The sequence below is a fragment of the Condylostylus longicornis genome, unplaced genomic scaffold (genome assembly GCF_029603195.1).
Source record: "Condylostylus longicornis isolate FDR11 unplaced genomic scaffold, ASM2960319v2 ptg000018l, whole genome shotgun sequence".
Classification (NCBI taxonomy): domain Eukaryota; kingdom Metazoa; phylum Arthropoda; class Insecta; order Diptera; family Dolichopodidae; genus Condylostylus; species Condylostylus longicornis.
Window position 1 is genome coordinate 9,840,698 of NW_026577987.1, and position 18,595 is coordinate 9,859,292.

The 18,595-nt window shown below is 26.7% G+C and overlaps 2 protein-coding genes across 2 annotated transcripts; one reads left to right on the forward strand and one right to left on the reverse strand.

Moving 5' to 3' along the window:
- Positions 1–3,449: 3,449 nt before the first annotated feature.
- LOC129606472 (centrosomal protein of 131 kDa) lies at positions 3,450–9,956 on the reverse strand. Its single transcript, XM_055516813.1, has 16 exons — positions 9,930–9,956; positions 9,698–9,850; positions 9,427–9,560; positions 8,197–9,215; positions 7,728–8,007; positions 7,468–7,646; positions 7,240–7,402; positions 7,043–7,180; positions 6,715–6,952; positions 6,310–6,492; positions 5,894–6,111; positions 5,399–5,624; positions 4,997–5,208; positions 4,692–4,863; positions 3,727–3,848; positions 3,450–3,582 (listed from the first exon to the last, which is right to left on the reverse strand). Exons 1-16 carry the CDS (start codon positions 9,954–9,956, stop codon positions 3,450–3,452), a joined length of 3,597 nt encoding a protein of 1,198 aa, XP_055372788.1.
- Positions 9,957–15,157: 5,201 nt separating this feature from the next.
- On the forward strand, positions 15,158–17,028 carry LOC129606395 (fatty-acid amide hydrolase 2-A-like). Its single transcript, XM_055516706.1, has one exon. The coding sequence runs from the start codon at positions 15,224–15,226 to the stop codon at positions 16,865–16,867; it is 1,644 nt and encodes a 547-aa protein (XP_055372681.1). The 5' UTR covers positions 15,158–15,223; the 3' UTR covers positions 16,868–17,028.
- Positions 17,029–18,595: the final 1,567 nt, after the last annotated feature.

An 18,595-nucleotide genomic window follows, 5' to 3' on the forward strand; every position in this document is an offset into this window, starting at 1 on the left:
TGTAAAAAATTAATATCAAATGTAATTATTATAACCAGTATAAATTAATATAATTTCGAAGTTATTTATATTTTGAATAACACAGCATGGCTAAGGTGTTACAAATTTAAGAAAATATTTGGAAAATTATCTCCTCCCATTTCATTCATTAAAGACTTTTCGTTTATACTTGCCGCAGCAAATCTTTTATTATTAAATTACGCAATTTTAGGAATTAATTTTTTCAGCTTACGATAGAGGATTTCCGAAACTCTTGTCAGAAGTCAAAGTAATTGGAAGGTTTGGTCCTAGTTTTTAAACTACTGATTCACTTTTTTGTACTATAGTAAAGAAAACCAGTTCAATTTTTAGTAGTAAAAGTAAATTCACTTTTAGGCTCAATTTTTTATAATCAAAAAAAAAATTAACCGGCTGGAAGCCCTAAAACATTTTTTCATAATGTACATATATATTTATTAATATACCATTAATTTTGTTTTAGTCCTGCCAATAGCTAAACATTTACATTTTTGGTTAATGTTATTTTTAATTAAAGAAAACAAAAAAATTAACTGGAAAGAATTCTCACAACAATAAATTGACGAAATCTCAAATTTCAATGTTATGAAATCGAGTGATAATTCTGGATCAGAGTAATCATTTATAAATTAGCACATTTCCAAGAGAAAATTTTATTTTTCTTCGAAATTCTTGTAATTGTACATAGTTTCTTTTATAATTGTTCCACACCATCAGTAACCAACTACAATAAATTGAACGAATTTTATAGTTTATTAAGGTCACATAAAATACTCGTATGAATAATTTTCTGACAATTTGGCGACAACTTAGATGGACGCACGAACAGATGAACGAAAAAAAACTAAAAAGTATATTTTATTGGAAATGTATTAAAATTTAAATTCTGTGATAAAATGAAACATTTAAGCAAATTATTAAAATATTATACCATACCGTATTTTCTTGTATAAGGTTATAATTTTGTTATAAACAATTAAACTTTACTGAAAATATTCATGCTTCTATATTTTATACACATACAAATATTAGTGTAGTATTAAGTAGTATTACGTACATTTAACGTATATATGTATCTGTGTTTATACTACAAGAATATTTCAATGTTTGCAAATGATTAATTAAATCTACAAAAAAATAAAGTTGAGAAAGAACAAGAAAAAATTCAATTTGACCTATTACTGTTTTACTTGCCTGCTATGCCTAAAATTTGATTATGCCGGGAGAGGGTTGAATTTTAATGTTTAGATAACCTTGAAAATGTTCGCAACTTTTATTTTCAAGATGACTAATTATATTTTTGTTTTGATTAGATAATTTTCATCATTTTGTTTTTATTTTCATTTCACAGGTTCTTTTGTTTTGAATTTCAGAGAAAACAATTTTTTTTTCTTTTGTATTTTATTTTCAGCGTTTTGTCACTGAAATTATTATTTATTTATTTATTTTTTTTTATATTTTATTTACAATAAAACAATTTAAATAATTTTAAAATTATCTTTGTTCTCATTCACCCCACAAAACAAAAATACCTTTAAGAAAGAGAAAATATTTGTATAGATGTTTGTGTAAAGTGTTATTATGAAAGTGAAAATTAAAGATTAAAATCAAAAAATATTTGACTATACATTTTTATATTTAAATGTACTAGTAGTAGATCTGCAAAAACTGAATATTTTATTAATCATAAAACAGCACGAAAATTACAAAAAATAAGGTACTCTTCATTATTTTAAATTTCTCTTACATTAATCTTCTAACTTAAAATATTTTGTAGTGAGTAGCTACAAAAAATCTTAAAAATTCCGTAAAAACTTTAAGCCCAATCCTTATTTTCGGACAAGCATTTTTTGTAACAAAAAATTATCAAAATTTACCATAGCTATTTTGAAGTTTTAAGTTGCATATGCTATATTAAGATCTAAGTTAAAATACCGAAAGTTGATGAAATACTAAGTTGAAATATCGAAAATCCCCATTTTTTACAATAACTTAGAACTGATGAAAATGGTTAAAACCAATGAATATAACCAATGAAAAGATAAACAAGTAAATATGTATTATATATAGGATGTCTAGTATGAAAGCGCAATGTTTTTTTTTACTTTTTGGAATTTTAAGTATTCGACCAGTATCAGAGAGTCGCATTATTAAATATGATTTGAAAAAATTGGATGGTCTTCTTATCCACATTAATTACAATATGATCAGATTTCGGAATCACAAGTTTTTAAAGTTCGAAACATTTGTAATTTAAAATATTCTAGCTTTATTTATTTTGGCACAACTGGTAATCTGATCAACTGAGCTTTAATTTGTTATATGAGCTCCTTACTTGTTCTGGTTTAGAAGTTATTGCAAATGTTATTTTGTATCAAAGTTTTTTATTCAACTTAAAAAAATGTTTAACAACCATTTAAAATGGCACCTCTCTTCTGTTATGGAACCGTTTAACTTAACAACGTTATTATTTGGAAAAATTTATGGCCCGAAAAATATCATACGGAGTTTTTAATTGATACAGCCCTGCAAGTCATTTTTGATTCCAGATTACTTTAGAATATTGCGGCATCCATTCAATTCTTATGTGTACAAAGTAAAGAACAAAGGAAAATATGGTTACTCATAATAAATGTATAACATTTATTTCTGAGTCTTATACTGTATGGGAAATTTTTCACGTTATCATATGGATAACAAAATGGAAATTTTTTTTGATATTTCAGTAGCTAATTTTTCGATTTAACAGCATCTTTTCTTCTAAATATAGCCATAACCATACGATTTCTGTATAAAATTATACTTGCCTTCTAGTTCAAGCACTAATTTCTAAGTTCAAATAACATTATTTGTGAAGGCATTCCTACATTACCTACAAACTATTGCTAACACTCAGTAATAAATAAATAAATTGTACAAATAATAAATTGTAAAATTCCGAAAAAAGCGAATGTTAAGAAATGTTTTACATAAAAAACTAAAACACAAACTTTTAAATATGTTTTTATCAAAAATATTTTGTCCAAGATTATATTTCGTATATAAAAAACTTTTACACAAAAATTATTTCTTTCAATTTAAACCATTAAATTAAATCTAAATCATTAATCATAAAATTAAAATTATCCTGTTGAAATTTAATGCAAAAATATTATTTCATTTCATTTTTATTAAATTAATTTGCTTGTAATCCTTGTATTTTAGAAAATGTTAGAAAAACATTACAATACTTCATTGCTGTTATATAGAGAGAATAGCAACAGTAAAGTAAATTTTTATTTGATTGCTCTTTTATTTTTTATAGTTTTCTTTCATATTTCTAATTTAATTTTGTCAAAGTATTAAATTCATTTAATTAATTTTTAGTTCTCAGATCATATAAAATATAAAATGAATTTAGAAATGAAAAAAAAAAATCAGAGGACACAATATTATTTAATACAATAATCCTTTCTTTGTTGCCGTATAACAGCTTCTAATTTAACGCAACGTTCCCTTAATGTTCCATTCTCTTTTTGTAATAACTCAACAGTTGAATCCTTTTTCTCAATAGCTTGTTGTACTCTAAAATTAAAAATATAAAATATTTCTCTATATTTTGAATATGTAGTTCTTTTTCTTAATAGTAAAAATAAAAGATAATGAAAACAAAATAACAAAACACTGAATATGGAGGAATGCAATGAAAAAGTTAATTTTGCATCTCACCTCTTGTAAATTTTCTGGATTTCATTATCCCGTTCAGTTTTTATATTTGCAATTTCTGTAAGAACATCATTTCTTGCATTTTCTTTTACTTTTTCTTTCATCTCAAGAAAATCATCGTTCATCTTCGCCATTTTATTAATAAAAATTTTACATGAAAATAACGAAAAATTAATAAAAAATTAAAAAAAAGTTAAGGAAAAATTAACTTGTAAAAGATGTTGAATATCCTTACAAAGCATTAACAAGTTTATATCATTGTAACCTAATTAGGCCGCAACAAAGAAGCTGGCAGTGTGTTCAAAAATTGCGAATGAACACTAACTAATACAAATGATGTGGTATCAAAAATTTTAATACTAACACTTAACACTTGAGCGTAAACTTAAACAGAATAGCTAAACTAAGAGCGTTTTATATCAAATTCTGATATTATTTTGCTAGCGTGATTATTAAGGATTATTATTTAAAGATTTAGGGGCACATTTAAACCAGTAAAAAAATTATTTTAGACAATTTTTTTATAAACTTTCTTTAGTGAAATAATTTCCTCTAAGTAACTGTCTTAAAAGACGAATTTTTTCAGAATTAGCGACGCCATGGAACATGGAACTAATTTTTAAATCTTTCCGAAAAATGCAGTCAAATTCAATTTTTAACCAAATCTGGCTCCGAATGAGCGATTTAATAAAAGATTAACCTACAAATTAATAAATTCTAAAAAGAAATTAATATTTTTTCAGTTTTAAAGACAATGTAGCTCTCCAAGGAATTAATAATTTTTTTTTAAAGAACCAGCTCAATTACTTCTTAGCTAATGCTATATTAATCAATCTTCTTCACACAAATAAATTCCGACACCCGTTCCATTTAAACTCCATATAAATTTGGAATTTATTTTGATTTGCTCTCTGAGCCTGAGCATTATCTTAGATTTTATTAATATTATACCTTAAAAAATATTTCACCTTTTTACTATGTTCCAATTCCATTTGTAATTGTTTGATTTCAGCTTGAAAATTTTGAGCCATTGCTTCAGATTCAGCTAATCGACTTCTTGTTTCATTATATTTATCACGTAATGATTTTTCAACACTTTCGGCTTCTTTCATATCATTGTCGTACTTTTCTTTTAAGCGGCTAAAAAAATATACGTAAATTTTTAAAATTGAATTCTTGTTTTCTACGAAAACATTAATATTTTAAATTTTTTTTCATTTTTCTCTTTAAATTCGATTTCATTGTAAAATTATAAAAAATAAAATTCTTAAACCTTAATTTTAATTCAAATTCTTCTTGGCATTTCTGTGATTCAGCATCCATTCTACTAACAATTGCATCAATTTGTCGATCTCTTTCAGTTCTATAATGTTGTCTTATGGTATTTTCATTTTCAACCTCCTTTAATTTACATGAATTTTCGTATTCACGTTTCCAAATTATAAAATCAGATTCAAATTGTTTTTCAATTGCATTGATCCTTGTCTACAACAAATATTAAATAGAAAACGATTTTCAATTTATTTTTTTTTTAAATTTTATTATAAAAATAGAAGAAATTTATAAAAGAATTGAAAAAAATCAAAAGGAAATTGAACTGTACTATAAACACTTTCTTTCTTTTTTATTCAATTCATACTAAAAAATCGAATTAAGAAAAATTTTCTAAACTCACCTGATACTTTTGTTCCTGTTGAACTAATTTTTCTTGGAATTCTGCAATTACTCTTTGTATTTCAGCATCTTTTTCATCGAGTAACTCTTGTTTTCTAGTTAAAAATTCTGATTCTTTTTGACGATATTCAGCTTGAATCTGATCACGTTCAAATGTAAAACCTTCAATTAATTTTGTTTTTTGTTCATCAAAAGATTTTCTTTCTTCTTCCAATTGCTTTTCAAATCTAAAGAAAAAATATTAAATGGAAAATCATTTTAAATATTTTTTATTTCACATATACTATTAAGGATATTTTCTCAAATTGAATTGAAAATTCGGATATTAGTAAATTATAAATGTATAAAGAACTTGTAGGGCGATGTATTGAATTATAAAATGTTATGCAAGATAAAATTTTAAAATCTTAAATTCACAAATAACACATGGTTGAAGAGAATGTTTAAAAATGAACCTTAAATTCTTAAAACATAATTTATATTCCTTTTCATATACCTTTCTCGAATTGTAGTCCTTTCTTTTTCAATTAACATTTCACGATCTTGGGCCAATGTATCACGAATTGCATTGGCATTTTGTTCATGCTTCAAACGAGCTTCTTCAAGTGAATCCAATAACTGTTGTTGATGTTGTCTTTTCATTTCAATAATTTCATGTTGATGATTTAATTGCATACGATTTATTTCCGATTCAAGTCCTTTAACAGTTAATTCCTAACATTTTCAAAAAAAAAAAAAATTATTAAATTTTAAATATTTTGCAACCAAATATTTCTAAACTGTAGTACAGATATTAAAATTTTCCTTCGCCGGAATGTATGCAATATTTTCTTTAAAATTTTGTTAACTCTACTAATGGTTTTCATAATGAGTAAAACAAAATTTTGCAATATTTTTGTTGCGAATATTTACCTTAATCTTTTTTGTGTTTTCACGAACCCATCTTTCTCTACGTATTTTTTCCCCAGCTAAGGTAGTTTCTGTAGCTCTAGCTACTTCCGTTTCTAACTTGTGTTCCCAAGCTTGATTTTGACTATCCATTCGTCTTGTTAATGCTGTTACCTTTTCACATAAAACTCCCTTATCTTTCAGCAACTAAAATTCAAATTAACAGTTTCGATTATGAAAAAAATTTAAAAGATAAAATTAGTACTGCAATTTATTTTACTCAGCAATTTAAATTGTGTTACTGATCAAATTAAATTAATGTTAATGTTAGGACGTCATTGTATTCACATTAAATATTGAAATTTATTCTAACTAGTTGTAGTTACTACTATAACTTTATTTAGTTATATTAAATAAAATGTAACTTACTTGTTCTATAAAAGTTTGATGGCGTGAAATAATGCTTTCAAAATGTTTCTTTTGCTCTTCTATACGTTTTGAAGTATTTTGTTTTTCTACTCGTAATGATTTTTGTTTTTCTTGACGAATATGTTCAACATGTTGCTTGGCCAATTGAATTCCATTTGCTAATTCATTTGCTCGTAAACTTAAGGAAATAATGCGACGTGCTAATTGATGATTTGGCAACATTAACAAATCTGCTAATCTAAAAAATATTAAAGATTTATTAGTAAAATTCAGAGAACGAAAACACATACACAACCACACAAAATAAAAAAATTAAAAAAAAAATTACTTAGGTACATCTTCCGCTATGTCAGGTTCAATTGAAAACTCAATTTCAGTTCTATTCGTTTCTGGTATTGATCGCCTTGTCTCTAATAGTGTTCGATCACAATCATTTTCAACATCTTCCAGGTATTCCAAAATATCTCTTAAATTAATTCAAAAGCTCAATATATATAAACAAATCGTTAATTATTAAGAACTTACTTTAGTTTATCAGAAGATTCCGGTGAACCATTTCCTGAAGTTTGTGTACTCTCAGTGTGACTGTTACTATTAACACCTTGAGATTCTAATAGAGCTTGTAATTTCATAAAGTTAACATCTTTCGAATTTATGTTATCCATGTACTTTTTCGAATTATATTCATCTAAAATTAAAAATACAATTTTTTGAAAGTCGCACTTAAAAATACCGTAAATATTATTTGCTCACCATGCTTTTTCTTCTCTTCTTCGATTTCTTTAATAACCGAAACTATTTCATCATAAGTGGAACCATCTTGAGAATTTTCTTCAGATTTCAATGTCTCACTAGTTTCTGGTGATCCATTACTATCAAAAATTTCCTCTTCTGTATCACCTAAATGATCTCCATCACCCCTACGATTTTGTACTTTAGAAAATTTTTGAAAATTTTGTAGTCTACGATTTCTTGCACTTGTTTGCGGTGTTCGTGCAGAATTTTGATTTGAGTGCATTGACATCCAACTGTCAACTTTATCTAATTGAAATTCATCCAAAATAGAATCCTCACGCAAACATGAATACGTTCCCGATTTTTTCATTTTTGTATGATTTGAACTTTCTGAACTTGTTAGAGAAGCTGATTTTGATCGCCGATTTTTCACAGCTTTGGAGCTTCGCTTCGAAGGAGCAGAATGCTGTTGTCGCACATTATTGCCACCAACATTAGATGTTGAACTATTATTAACTTTTTTCTTTGGTGCAGTCATATTTTGTGTTGTTCCTGCTACTTTTAAATAATTTGTAATGACACGTTCACTTCTGTTATTTGAGTTATTAGTATTACTACTGTAATGAATATTATTTAACGATTTAGATATATGTAATTTCGAATGCGGTGGTTCATTTTGCTCTTCAAACATTTCACTTGAATATTTTTTAACAAAACGTGTATTTGAAAAATTATTCAAATGTTCACATTTTGTGTTATCTTCAGATGATAAAATATCTGATCTTGATTCATTTATATCGCGTTCTTCAAAATTATTCACAAAAAAAGCATCATAGCTCTTTAGAAATTTTGAATTCGAAGAGGTAGATGCTTTGCGTCGAGGTTGGGTCAATTTCGATTCCGATTTGTAAACTTGATTTTCCTGTTCTTTATTTAAATCATGATTGGAATAGGCAGTTACTAATTCTTCGTTTTTTGACGGTTCTGGTTTATCTATTTTAAAAATCTTTTGTTCTTTTCCAACATTTTCAACATCTTTAATAGCATTTTTGTATTCCTTTATAACCGAATTCTCAGTATCATTTGTTACGTCGTCGTTCTTAATAGGTTCCTGAACCTTTGTTGATGCTAAATTTGTATAGTCCATGGAATTACATGCAAAATCACATGTGCATTTAACACAATTATTATGGGAATTATCATTGTCACTTGGCTCCAAAGCACTTACAGTGGAAATCGAAGAACGATTACTGCAAGAGCAATTATCTGATGGGCATTTAGGGTATTCAAAAGTTTGAGATTGAACTTCTCCATTTTTTCCTCCAAAATGAACGGCTTTTTTATTACCAACTAATGAACTTGATGGTAATTGTGCTACTGATGCTGATTGCGAATTTATATTGGCTGGTGGAATAACATGAGATTCAGTTGATCTTGCAGTAATATCCGGTGGTGTTTCGTTTTCAATATCACTCAAATCAACCTCATAAATATCAGATTTTCCAAAAGAGACTCGACCAGGTAGATCAGGTTTTGTATCGTGCCAGAAATCTCCTGGAGAAGATTTGGATTTATTTAAAGTACCTGGTAATTGTTTATGAGATGATCCATTTAAGTCGTCATTTGAAATATTTGGTAATTGTGATTGACCTTCAGATAATGTTGAAGTTGACTTATAACCCTTATAATTAAACGAACCTGAATTTGATTGCATTTTTTCGTTTGGAATTGCACGAAGATTTGAAACTACTTTATCCTCAGAAATTCTTAAAATTCGAAAGTAACAATTGGTTTGAATTATTAAATATAATAAAAATTTTAAATCTGAAACACCTTTTTTGTAATTTTTCCTCTAAATTTCTTTTATCGTGCACACAACTATTTTGGTAATTTATTTCCTCTTCTATACTACTATTACTCTCTTCATATGAACTTGAGCTTTTGCGAATACTTCCTCTTCTCTTTTTTACCGATTGCCGATAAGTTCGTTGACGTAGAGTTTTTAGATTTTGACTATTTTCTGGTGAATTACGACACAACCACGGCCTTCGAACTGGTTCCTCTAATAAAAATTTTAATAAACTAGATGAAGATGCCGATGAATATTTTTTCTAAAAAAATCAAATTGTTTTGATGAAAAGCAAAAATCTTCAAAAGAAATGTAAAAAATTTTATTTACACTTTTTGTTAATTTGCCTTCATTCAAAATATTTTCTGAAAATTTTATACAATTATTTAAACTTCTTGCTAATCTTTCATCGGCTGATAATGGTCTTTTTATTGTATGTTCTGATTTTGTTCTTCTATTTAAAGTATAAGTAGCCGAAACTGGTCTTTGATTACAATTTCCTGCAATTTTTGTAGCTGGTACTTTAGTTTTATATCTTTCAGCTAAATTAATCTAAACCAAAAAATTTTTTTAATAAAATTTTCCTCAAACAATTTATTCGTCTTCTTTCAAAAGCCACAACAAAACCTACTTGAGAACCACGCAAACTCAAGTCCATAATATTCATAACCCAGACCTCAAAATATTGTAAATATTTATTATTGTTATTTTATTTTGTGTTTTCATTAGTTATCCTTTACATTATGTACATGTGATTTACCTACTAATGAATCGATTGAAGGCCGACAGCTAACTAAATCTTTTTAATAATATTCAAAGCATACTTTATTTTCCAAGGAGAATTCAAAATCTCCCCTTAAGTAAAATATTTAATAATATGTTTTATTAATATGCGTACAGTCGGTCACATGGCAATAAATTAGGGGATATATAAACACAATTACATACTAGATTCTATTATAAAGGTCGTTTTGAACTGCATTATCGATTGTATTTTCTTACTATGATTTAATATTGTACATAGAAAATAATGTATGAATGAATAAAAGAAAAACATTCAATATTGTTAAGGTGTTTTTTGGCCAAAACAAAATCTTCAAAGTTTTTGTTTTTGTATACATAAGCTATTATTACTTAGCATTTTACAGTTTATTTGCTAGGTAAATAAATCATAACATGCTATGACAGGTTAATCACTTATAACTTCTTGTAATGAATAAGTTTACCAAGTGAGAATAAAAATGAACCTGAAAATAAGAATTTATCACACTTGTTAAATTTTAAATTAACCTGCTTAATATTTGTTAAAACAGTATTCACTAGTTTGAGTGAAATTTAGAAATTATCCGGCTTTTTTGAAGATAGAGAATTAAAAATGAGCTGTGATAAGAGCTATAATCAAAGATATTGCATAGGTAAAACGTTTTTCAAAAAATAAATTTGTAACTTACAGTAACTTTTGGAGCTATTTAGGTTTGCAAAACTTTTAAGTTATAAATTTTACCAAAGCCTACCTGTAACTATTAAATTATTTTGAATTTTCATTTTTTATTGAAATTCTGACTTACTTTACCGGAGCTCATTGCATATAATTACTTTGTGTATACGGTAGATCAACCGCTGCGTATGATTGATTTACATATTATCCACATGTATGTATGTATGACGAGCTGTATCGCAAAAACTATAGCTCAAATCAAATTAATTGTAAGACCAAAATAAATAACAATCAATCGCCTGTAGAACACGCTCTCAATGATAACTCTATGTGGTATGGTTTCGAAGTTATAAGTATTTATTTATATGCGGGAAAAGTCTGGTACCTTTTTTTCAACAGGCTATAGCTCGAAAACGAGTATATCTGCACTCCGCCCCCCCCCCCCCCCACATACAGTTTTTTGCTGGAAATTGATCAAAGAATCATCCCTGAAATTATTTGCCACCTAACGCGAAACACCCTGTCCACAAACACTGTGTTCCAAAATGAAACAAAAAAATTTTTTACTTATTATTCAAGAAACAAATGTTTTTTTTTTACCTATCAATTAATTAAACTTACAGAGAATTAATGAGAAATTCCAAATTTTTCTACGGTGAAAATGGCAGGTGCTTCATTCTCCCACTTGTTTTTACACGCCAACTAAGACTTTTTCATTGATATTATTATAAAGACTACAAGGATATAAAAATGTGCTAAAAGTATAAGGATAATGTTAACAAATAAGACAAAAATAGAGTAAAAGAAAGAAGATACAAGTTGTTTGCCATTATTTTGTATTAAATGAGTATTGTTTTACCTTGCGCTTAAGTTATAAAAAATTTTCATTAGATTATAATAAGGAAAATAAATTAATCAAATTTAAATTAACATGTTTTTCATAATTTTTTTAATTGGTATTAATTAATGTGCTCTTATATGCTTATATTTGCACATAGAAATGGAACAAAAACGCATGTTTACGTAAAACTCATAATCCTATATTTATTAATTGAAATAAATAATATTGCAATATATAGTGGAATATTTGTATAGGACACCAACATTTAGAAATTGATAATTAGGTTATATAGGTTCAAATAATTCAATATAAAAAATTGGATGTGATCATCACATAACCGACTGCAATTTGTATTTTCTGGTTTAGATTATAAAAATGTCTTTTAGATAATTGTTTAAAATTTGAATGGAGCTAGTAAACTTTTGGACGATATATGTACAAGAATGTAAATGTTATTCTTAGTAGATGGTTATCTTGGGTGATCCGTTTTCTCCGAAAAGTTCGTCCGATTTAGTTTCTTTGAAAAAATTTGATCCTTTGACACATAGAACTGGAATTTATCAGATAATGAAAAATTAGTTTTAGTGCAAAAATTTGGTATCCGAGCTCTGATATTTCCAAAATATTTTCTATAGTTCATTGTTTTAACATTAAATTTCAAGTAAATTAAATACTTAATTCACTGTGAATGAACAAAAATGTAAATTCGACCTGTAGAATTGCTGATACCCGTTTTCCTCGAAAAGTTGGATAGCTTATTAAAAAACTTGAAACCATGATGAATCTGATGATAAAGTAAATTTGAATGCACAAGTGAACATATAAATAAAGCGACATGTCGCTAAAAGTAGTTGATTTACGTTTAGAGAAGATATGCATTAACGTTAAAATCTCGAATTTCGAAATTTGGTACCTCTCTTGTTTTATGCAATGCAGTAGATAAATATTTAAAAAAGAAAAGTGAAAAGCAAAAGTGCGTTAACTATTTGTTGCCAAAAATTATATCACTAGATGCCAACAATATTTTAAAGCCAAATTATTAAGCAATTTTTACATGCAAATTTGGCACAATTTCATCACAAAAAAGCTCTTATGACGAATTAGAATGTTTATTAGGTCGATGTCGCCTATCTGATTTTTATTATTTATTTTGCTTCTTGTTATGGTTTCATTTATTTTGATGACCAAACTAAAAATTACCAAAATACAAAATTTCATTTTATTATCAACTTATTATCTTTGGGAAGATAAAGCGGTTTTTTAACTGATAAGTCAAAATAACTCCATTTGAACATACTGATTTAACCATCGTATCGTAGTTAGAGAATGTCTAAAATTATATGGAAGTTAGAACAACTGCTTATCATTAATTCTATTTTTGTGTACTCACATATATTTAGTAAAACCAGCAAAAAAAAAATGTAAAACTCTACTACCTTTAAAATTTTGCGTTAATGAAAAATTAACCCGTTAGTCAAGTTTGAATGAATTATAAAAAAATTTGCGTAATACCTGTCAAAAATTTTAAACATATTGTTATACCTTTACATTTTCTAAATTAATTGACATGAAAACTTTAATTAAGAGATCGAAAATGTTATCATTGATAAAAAGAACAAAAGAGCTGCATTCCTGTAAATGGCTTAACATTTTTAAATAGACGTCAAATCCACAGTCATATGTAAAATAATTTTCATACAAAGCAGCGATTCATTTGCAAACTACTTCAAATCACACAATTACAGCGTAATTTTTAGACTTTTGTGTGTCACGATCTAATAACAGTAGGCGTTAATGACATAAATTTTAACTGCAAAGTCTTGTAGTTCGAATAATTTTTTCGACAATTTTTTTATTTAAGATTAAAGAATTTATCAGTTAAAATTTCCAAACAAGAAACATCGAAGTAAAGATTCAAGATTCAAGTTCTCTTTTGGGAGAACTATTAAAAGTAAAATCGAATTTTTTCCTAGAAGCCAAATAAATAAAACAATAATTGCTGCATGGGGCACAAACATATTCTGTTATTATAGAAAATTTTAAAACAATAAATTTCAAGTTTTATTGACATGGTTGTAACAACTCAAGTTCAACAATCAAAATAGTGCTCTTTATATGTTCTTTAATAGTGTGCTATACATGCCTACCTTCCTTAAGAATAAACTATTAAATATATTGATAGGAAAATTTCGTATATTGCAAAATGAAATTTTGACGAATAGAAATTGAGGTGTTCACTGATTTAATCTAAAAATAAGAAATATATCAGTAAGTTCAAAGGTTAATAAACTTTTGTAATAAGGATAACATTATGCACAATAGAATAATCATTGAAGGCAAGGTTTACGAGTATTCCAAGAAATATTTTCAATTAATAAAAATGAGTATTGAATAGCAAAGATGGTGAATTTTTGTTTCAAAGAACTTTTAATAAGTTTAATTAGAAATTTTCTAATGGAATGAGTAATACAAATTAAAAGTAAACAAAATGATGTGAAGTTGATTCAATGACGTTATCCGTGCCAAGGAAATGTCAAAATATAAAAGTTTTTAATAGTATATGCTAACAATTTACGTATAGTATGTACAATGTATGTAATATATACAAACGGGTACACTGATGCGTTTATAGAATAAAAAATTTTTATTCTAAAATAACGTACACATTATGTAGATACTTAACATATAGATTTATAACATTATACAATAAATTTTCATAAAACTTTCAATTTAAAAATGTTTAGAGACTGTTTGGCAGATGATTGATAGGAAGGAAAACCAAAATGTATAGACACGCATGCAAGACGCAATATGCAATTCTTATTATTACATTTTTTTTGAAAATATACTTTCCGAGTAACCGAAGAAGGAGAGTAAGTTGTAGGTAGAAACTATTGACGTGAAATACAGCGGAATGGAATGGTAATATAGTCAACAAAAAAATCCCTTTAATTCGCCTCTGTATGACGCGAACCAAGCAACTGCGTGATTTAAATGAATTATTTTTGAAGGAGTTATTTGAAATTGTTGACCTACAGAAATAATTCGGAGACTTTTATTGACTTAACATTGAATTTGTTAGATAAGGAAATTCAGTTTATGCAACTCGCACCCATAAGCACTGCATACGAGGCCTTATGAATAATATGCTATTTCACATAAATTCGTAATCAAAGTTGCAATTCTCATTTCAACATGTAAAATATCCGATATTAAGTAAGCCTTAGTGGCAGTATCAAAATAAACTAAAAAATCTCACAACTGAGTAATTGACGATTTATTAATGTAAATACATTCCAATCTGAAATATGTATTTAAAAATAACAGCTAAAATTAATATTTCTCACACATACAATTAACTTTTATTATTTTAAATGATATCTTAAACTTTTATTCCAACGATAACATTTATTTTTATAATCGTTATTATAGCAATATAAATGTATAAATTCAAGAAAGTTTCAGCGACATATGCGATGATAAACCAGATACAGACTAGAATTTTGAATTTATTACATTTTTTAATTTGTTTTTAAAATTTGAATTTTAAAAGTAGTTGTATTCAAGCTTAGTAGTATTAAACAACTAAATATAAAATTTTTCACTTAAGAATATTGCAGACAGAAGTCAAATTTATAATAATAATATGACTGAAAAAGTACTATACATAAATTCTAGCGATGATGCCAAAAGAAATTCGAAATGTGCAATTTATTCTGACATAATTTTTATATTCGAAAAAACTGCCAGAGTAGCTTACCACATCTTTTTAATATTTGTTAGATTCTGTTTATCAAAAATTTATGGAAAAGGACAACAAATTTCTTCTATTAAAAATGAATTATTAATGGAATCAGCAACGTTATTAGCTCAAAAAATTCGAAATAAACAACTAAAAAGCATTGATGTTGTAAATGCATACATTTCACGTATCGAAGAAATAAATCCTATATTAAATTGTGTTATAGAGGATCGTTTTCGACGTGCTATCATTGATGCTTGCAATGCTGATAAATTAATTGAATCAGAAATTCTAACTGAAGAAGAATTAGCTATCCAAAAACCACTTCTAGGTGTTCCGTTTACTACAAAAGATTCTATACAAGTAAAAGGTATGTTAAATACTGCTGGACTTTGGTTAAGAAGAGGTTATCAGTCTGTTGAAGATGCTAAAACTATTCAGTTATTAAAAGAAGCTGGTGCAATTCCATTAGCTCTTACAAATGTACCTGAACTATGTATGTGGTGGGAAAGTTTTAATACAATTTTTGGCAGAACTAACAATCCGTATGATACAACACGAACTGTTGGTGGATCAAGTGGAGGGGAAGGTTGTATTCAAGCATCTGGTGGTTCAGCATTTGGTTTAGGCTCAGATATTGGTGGTTCAATTAGGATGCCAGCTTTTTTCAATGGAATATTTGGTCATAAACCCAGTAAATTAATTGTATCAAATCATGGACAATTTCCTCCATGTACTTCTGACGAACACAATTCATTTCTAAGTATTGGTCCGATGTGCCGATATGCTATTGATTTAAAACTCATTTTAAAAGTAATTAGTGATGACAATTCTAAATATTTAAATTTAGATGAACCAGTTGATTTAAATAATGTAAACATCTTTTATCAACTAAATGATGGTGGAGCTATGCTTGTTCAATCAGTTGATAAAGAAATTGAAAATGCCCTTTTTGAAGTCGTCAAACATTTTGAAAAAAAATTTAGTAAAAAACCAAAATGTATTCAATTAAAAAAATTTCGGGAATCACTTGACATATGGTTTACAAATATGAAAGATTCATCTGGCATTGGTTCAGATCAACAATTAGCAAATTTAGAAGGAAAAATAAATCCATACACAGAACTTTTGAAATTTTGTTTTGGAAATTCTAATCACACTTTGATTGCTATTGGTAATGCAATTATAGAAAGATTTCAAACACAATATGGTACACCAGCATATTTTCAATATGTTGAAAAGCGTGATAAACTTTTAGAAGAAATACAAAATTTATTAAATGAGAATGGAGTTTTATTATATCCAACACATCCAACAGTTGCACCATACCATTGGGAACCATATACAAGAATGTTCAATTTTTCTTATACAGCAATATTTAATTGTATGGGGTTACCATCAACTGCGGTTCCATTAGGTTTAAATAGCGAAGGATTACCATTGGGAATTCAAGTTGTTGCAAATCATAATCAAGATCGTTTATGTTTAGCTGTTGCTGAAGAATTAGAAAAAGCTTTTGGAGGATGGGTAGCACCAACAGGCTGCTAATAAAATTTAAAATATCATGGGAATATTTGAAAAAAATTTTTAATATAGGCTTTTAAAAAATTTAATTTTGTTAGTTTTTTTTTGCAAAATGTGATTTTTTTAGTTTTATATTATTTTAAATATGCGACAGACAAATGTTCACATTGTGTTTAGCAAATAAATTAAAGAAACAAAAAGTGTTTAATAAGGAAATAAGGAGATTGCTAAACCAATAATAAAATATTTTTTAAAAAATTGTCAATAAAAAATTATTAATTTCTTAAAATAACAAAATTAAATCAAACATTTGATACCTTTAGCAAATACCCTGCTTTAACACACCGCCCTGCTTTATTTTACATTATATATGAAAACTATAGTTACTATACAAAAAAACTTTCATAGAGCTTGCGAACCTTTTATAATCAATGACCCAACTATATTTGGCAAAATTAATTAAAAAAATGGCAAAATTAATTAATTTCTATTAATTTAGACTATTAACTTATTTTAAACACACATCACATACATATATTGCGTACGTGAATGTATGGGTATTTCAAGGAAATTAAAATTTCGTAAATCATGTACGACCATATTTTCAGAGTGGGCACAGTATACAATATTTAAGCTTTTTCAGTACAATAAACAGCATCAAAAAAAGCTTTCACATTTTCATCGGAAAGTTTTGTTCTCGTCAATTTGCTTGCTCATATTGTGAATCTTAAGAATTAAGTATAATACAAAGTAAAGTAAATACAAAGTAAATACAAAGTAAATCTATACACGCACGCATTATTTTAAGAATGCGAAGTCCCACAATTTACCAATACATATAAAATACCTAATATTCAAATTTTCTTATGATATTGATGTTGAAATCTTTTTTATATTCAAATTACTTTACAGTTCTCAAATTTTTAAATTCGGCAATTGATGAATTTGTAAAATATAATTACGACTGCTATTTGGCGATCCCTGGTATATAAATGAAAAAAACAAAATTATAGTTTTAAAGCAATCTTTGAGAAAAGTACAGGAAAATAAAGTTCAGAAAAAAATTTATAAACCGCACCTTAACTGTTTTTATAACTACAAAAGAGTACAAGTATATTAAAAAAAAAACCCATATCGGTTATCGAAATAATTACACCATTGTGAATTAGCTAAAACTATTGCCCTACAAACAAGTTTAGATAATATTGTTGAAAATAACAAATTTCTTTGTGAATATCTTTGTAATGTAGAATTGCATTGGGTGATTAGATTAAACGGTGATTTTCGTCTTTTTCCTTGATTCTTTAATAATTTTTGGACTGCACCAATGAAATAGGACATAAGGGTTGTATGTACTACAAAGAATTGAATTATCTTCTGATTTAATTTCAATGATTGTAAAATTTGAAAAAAGTAACCAAGTCATTGTCGTCTAACAATATTTTCAACTAAAATGTAACAAAATTATATTTCAGCTACTTGGGATGATAACTATATTTTTTTTTACAAACAAAATATTTGGAATTCGCTTCAATATACCTATACATACATACAAATATTTACTTATAAAATACTTTGAAAAATAAATACTTAATATTTGATTTTTACGCTATATCATTTTATTACCCAATTAATTCTAATAACATTTCGATTTAATTTTTACCCTGACCTTATCACTTCGCTAATTAAATAACAACTAAGTTTTTATTTACTAAAAGAAACAAAAATATATTTATGCTAAATTAGAGTTTA

Excerpts from the sequence above, each read along its gene's own strand:
- LOC129606395 (XM_055516706.1), top strand. The coding sequence starts at position 15,224 with ATGACTGAAAAAGTACTATACATAAATTCTAGCGATGATGCCAAAAGA.
- LOC129606472 (XM_055516813.1), bottom strand. The coding sequence starts at position 9,956 with ATGGACTTGAGTTTGCGTGGTTCTCAA. Across the intron at positions 6,953-7,042 it reads ATAGCGGAAGATGTACCTAA|ATTAGCAGATTTGTTAATGT; the intron begins GTAATTTTTTTT and ends AATATTTTTTAG. Across the intron at positions 6,493-6,714 it reads ATCAAACTTTTATAGAACAA|TTGCTGAAAGATAAGGGAGT; the intron begins GTAAGTTACATT and ends TTTGAATTTTAG.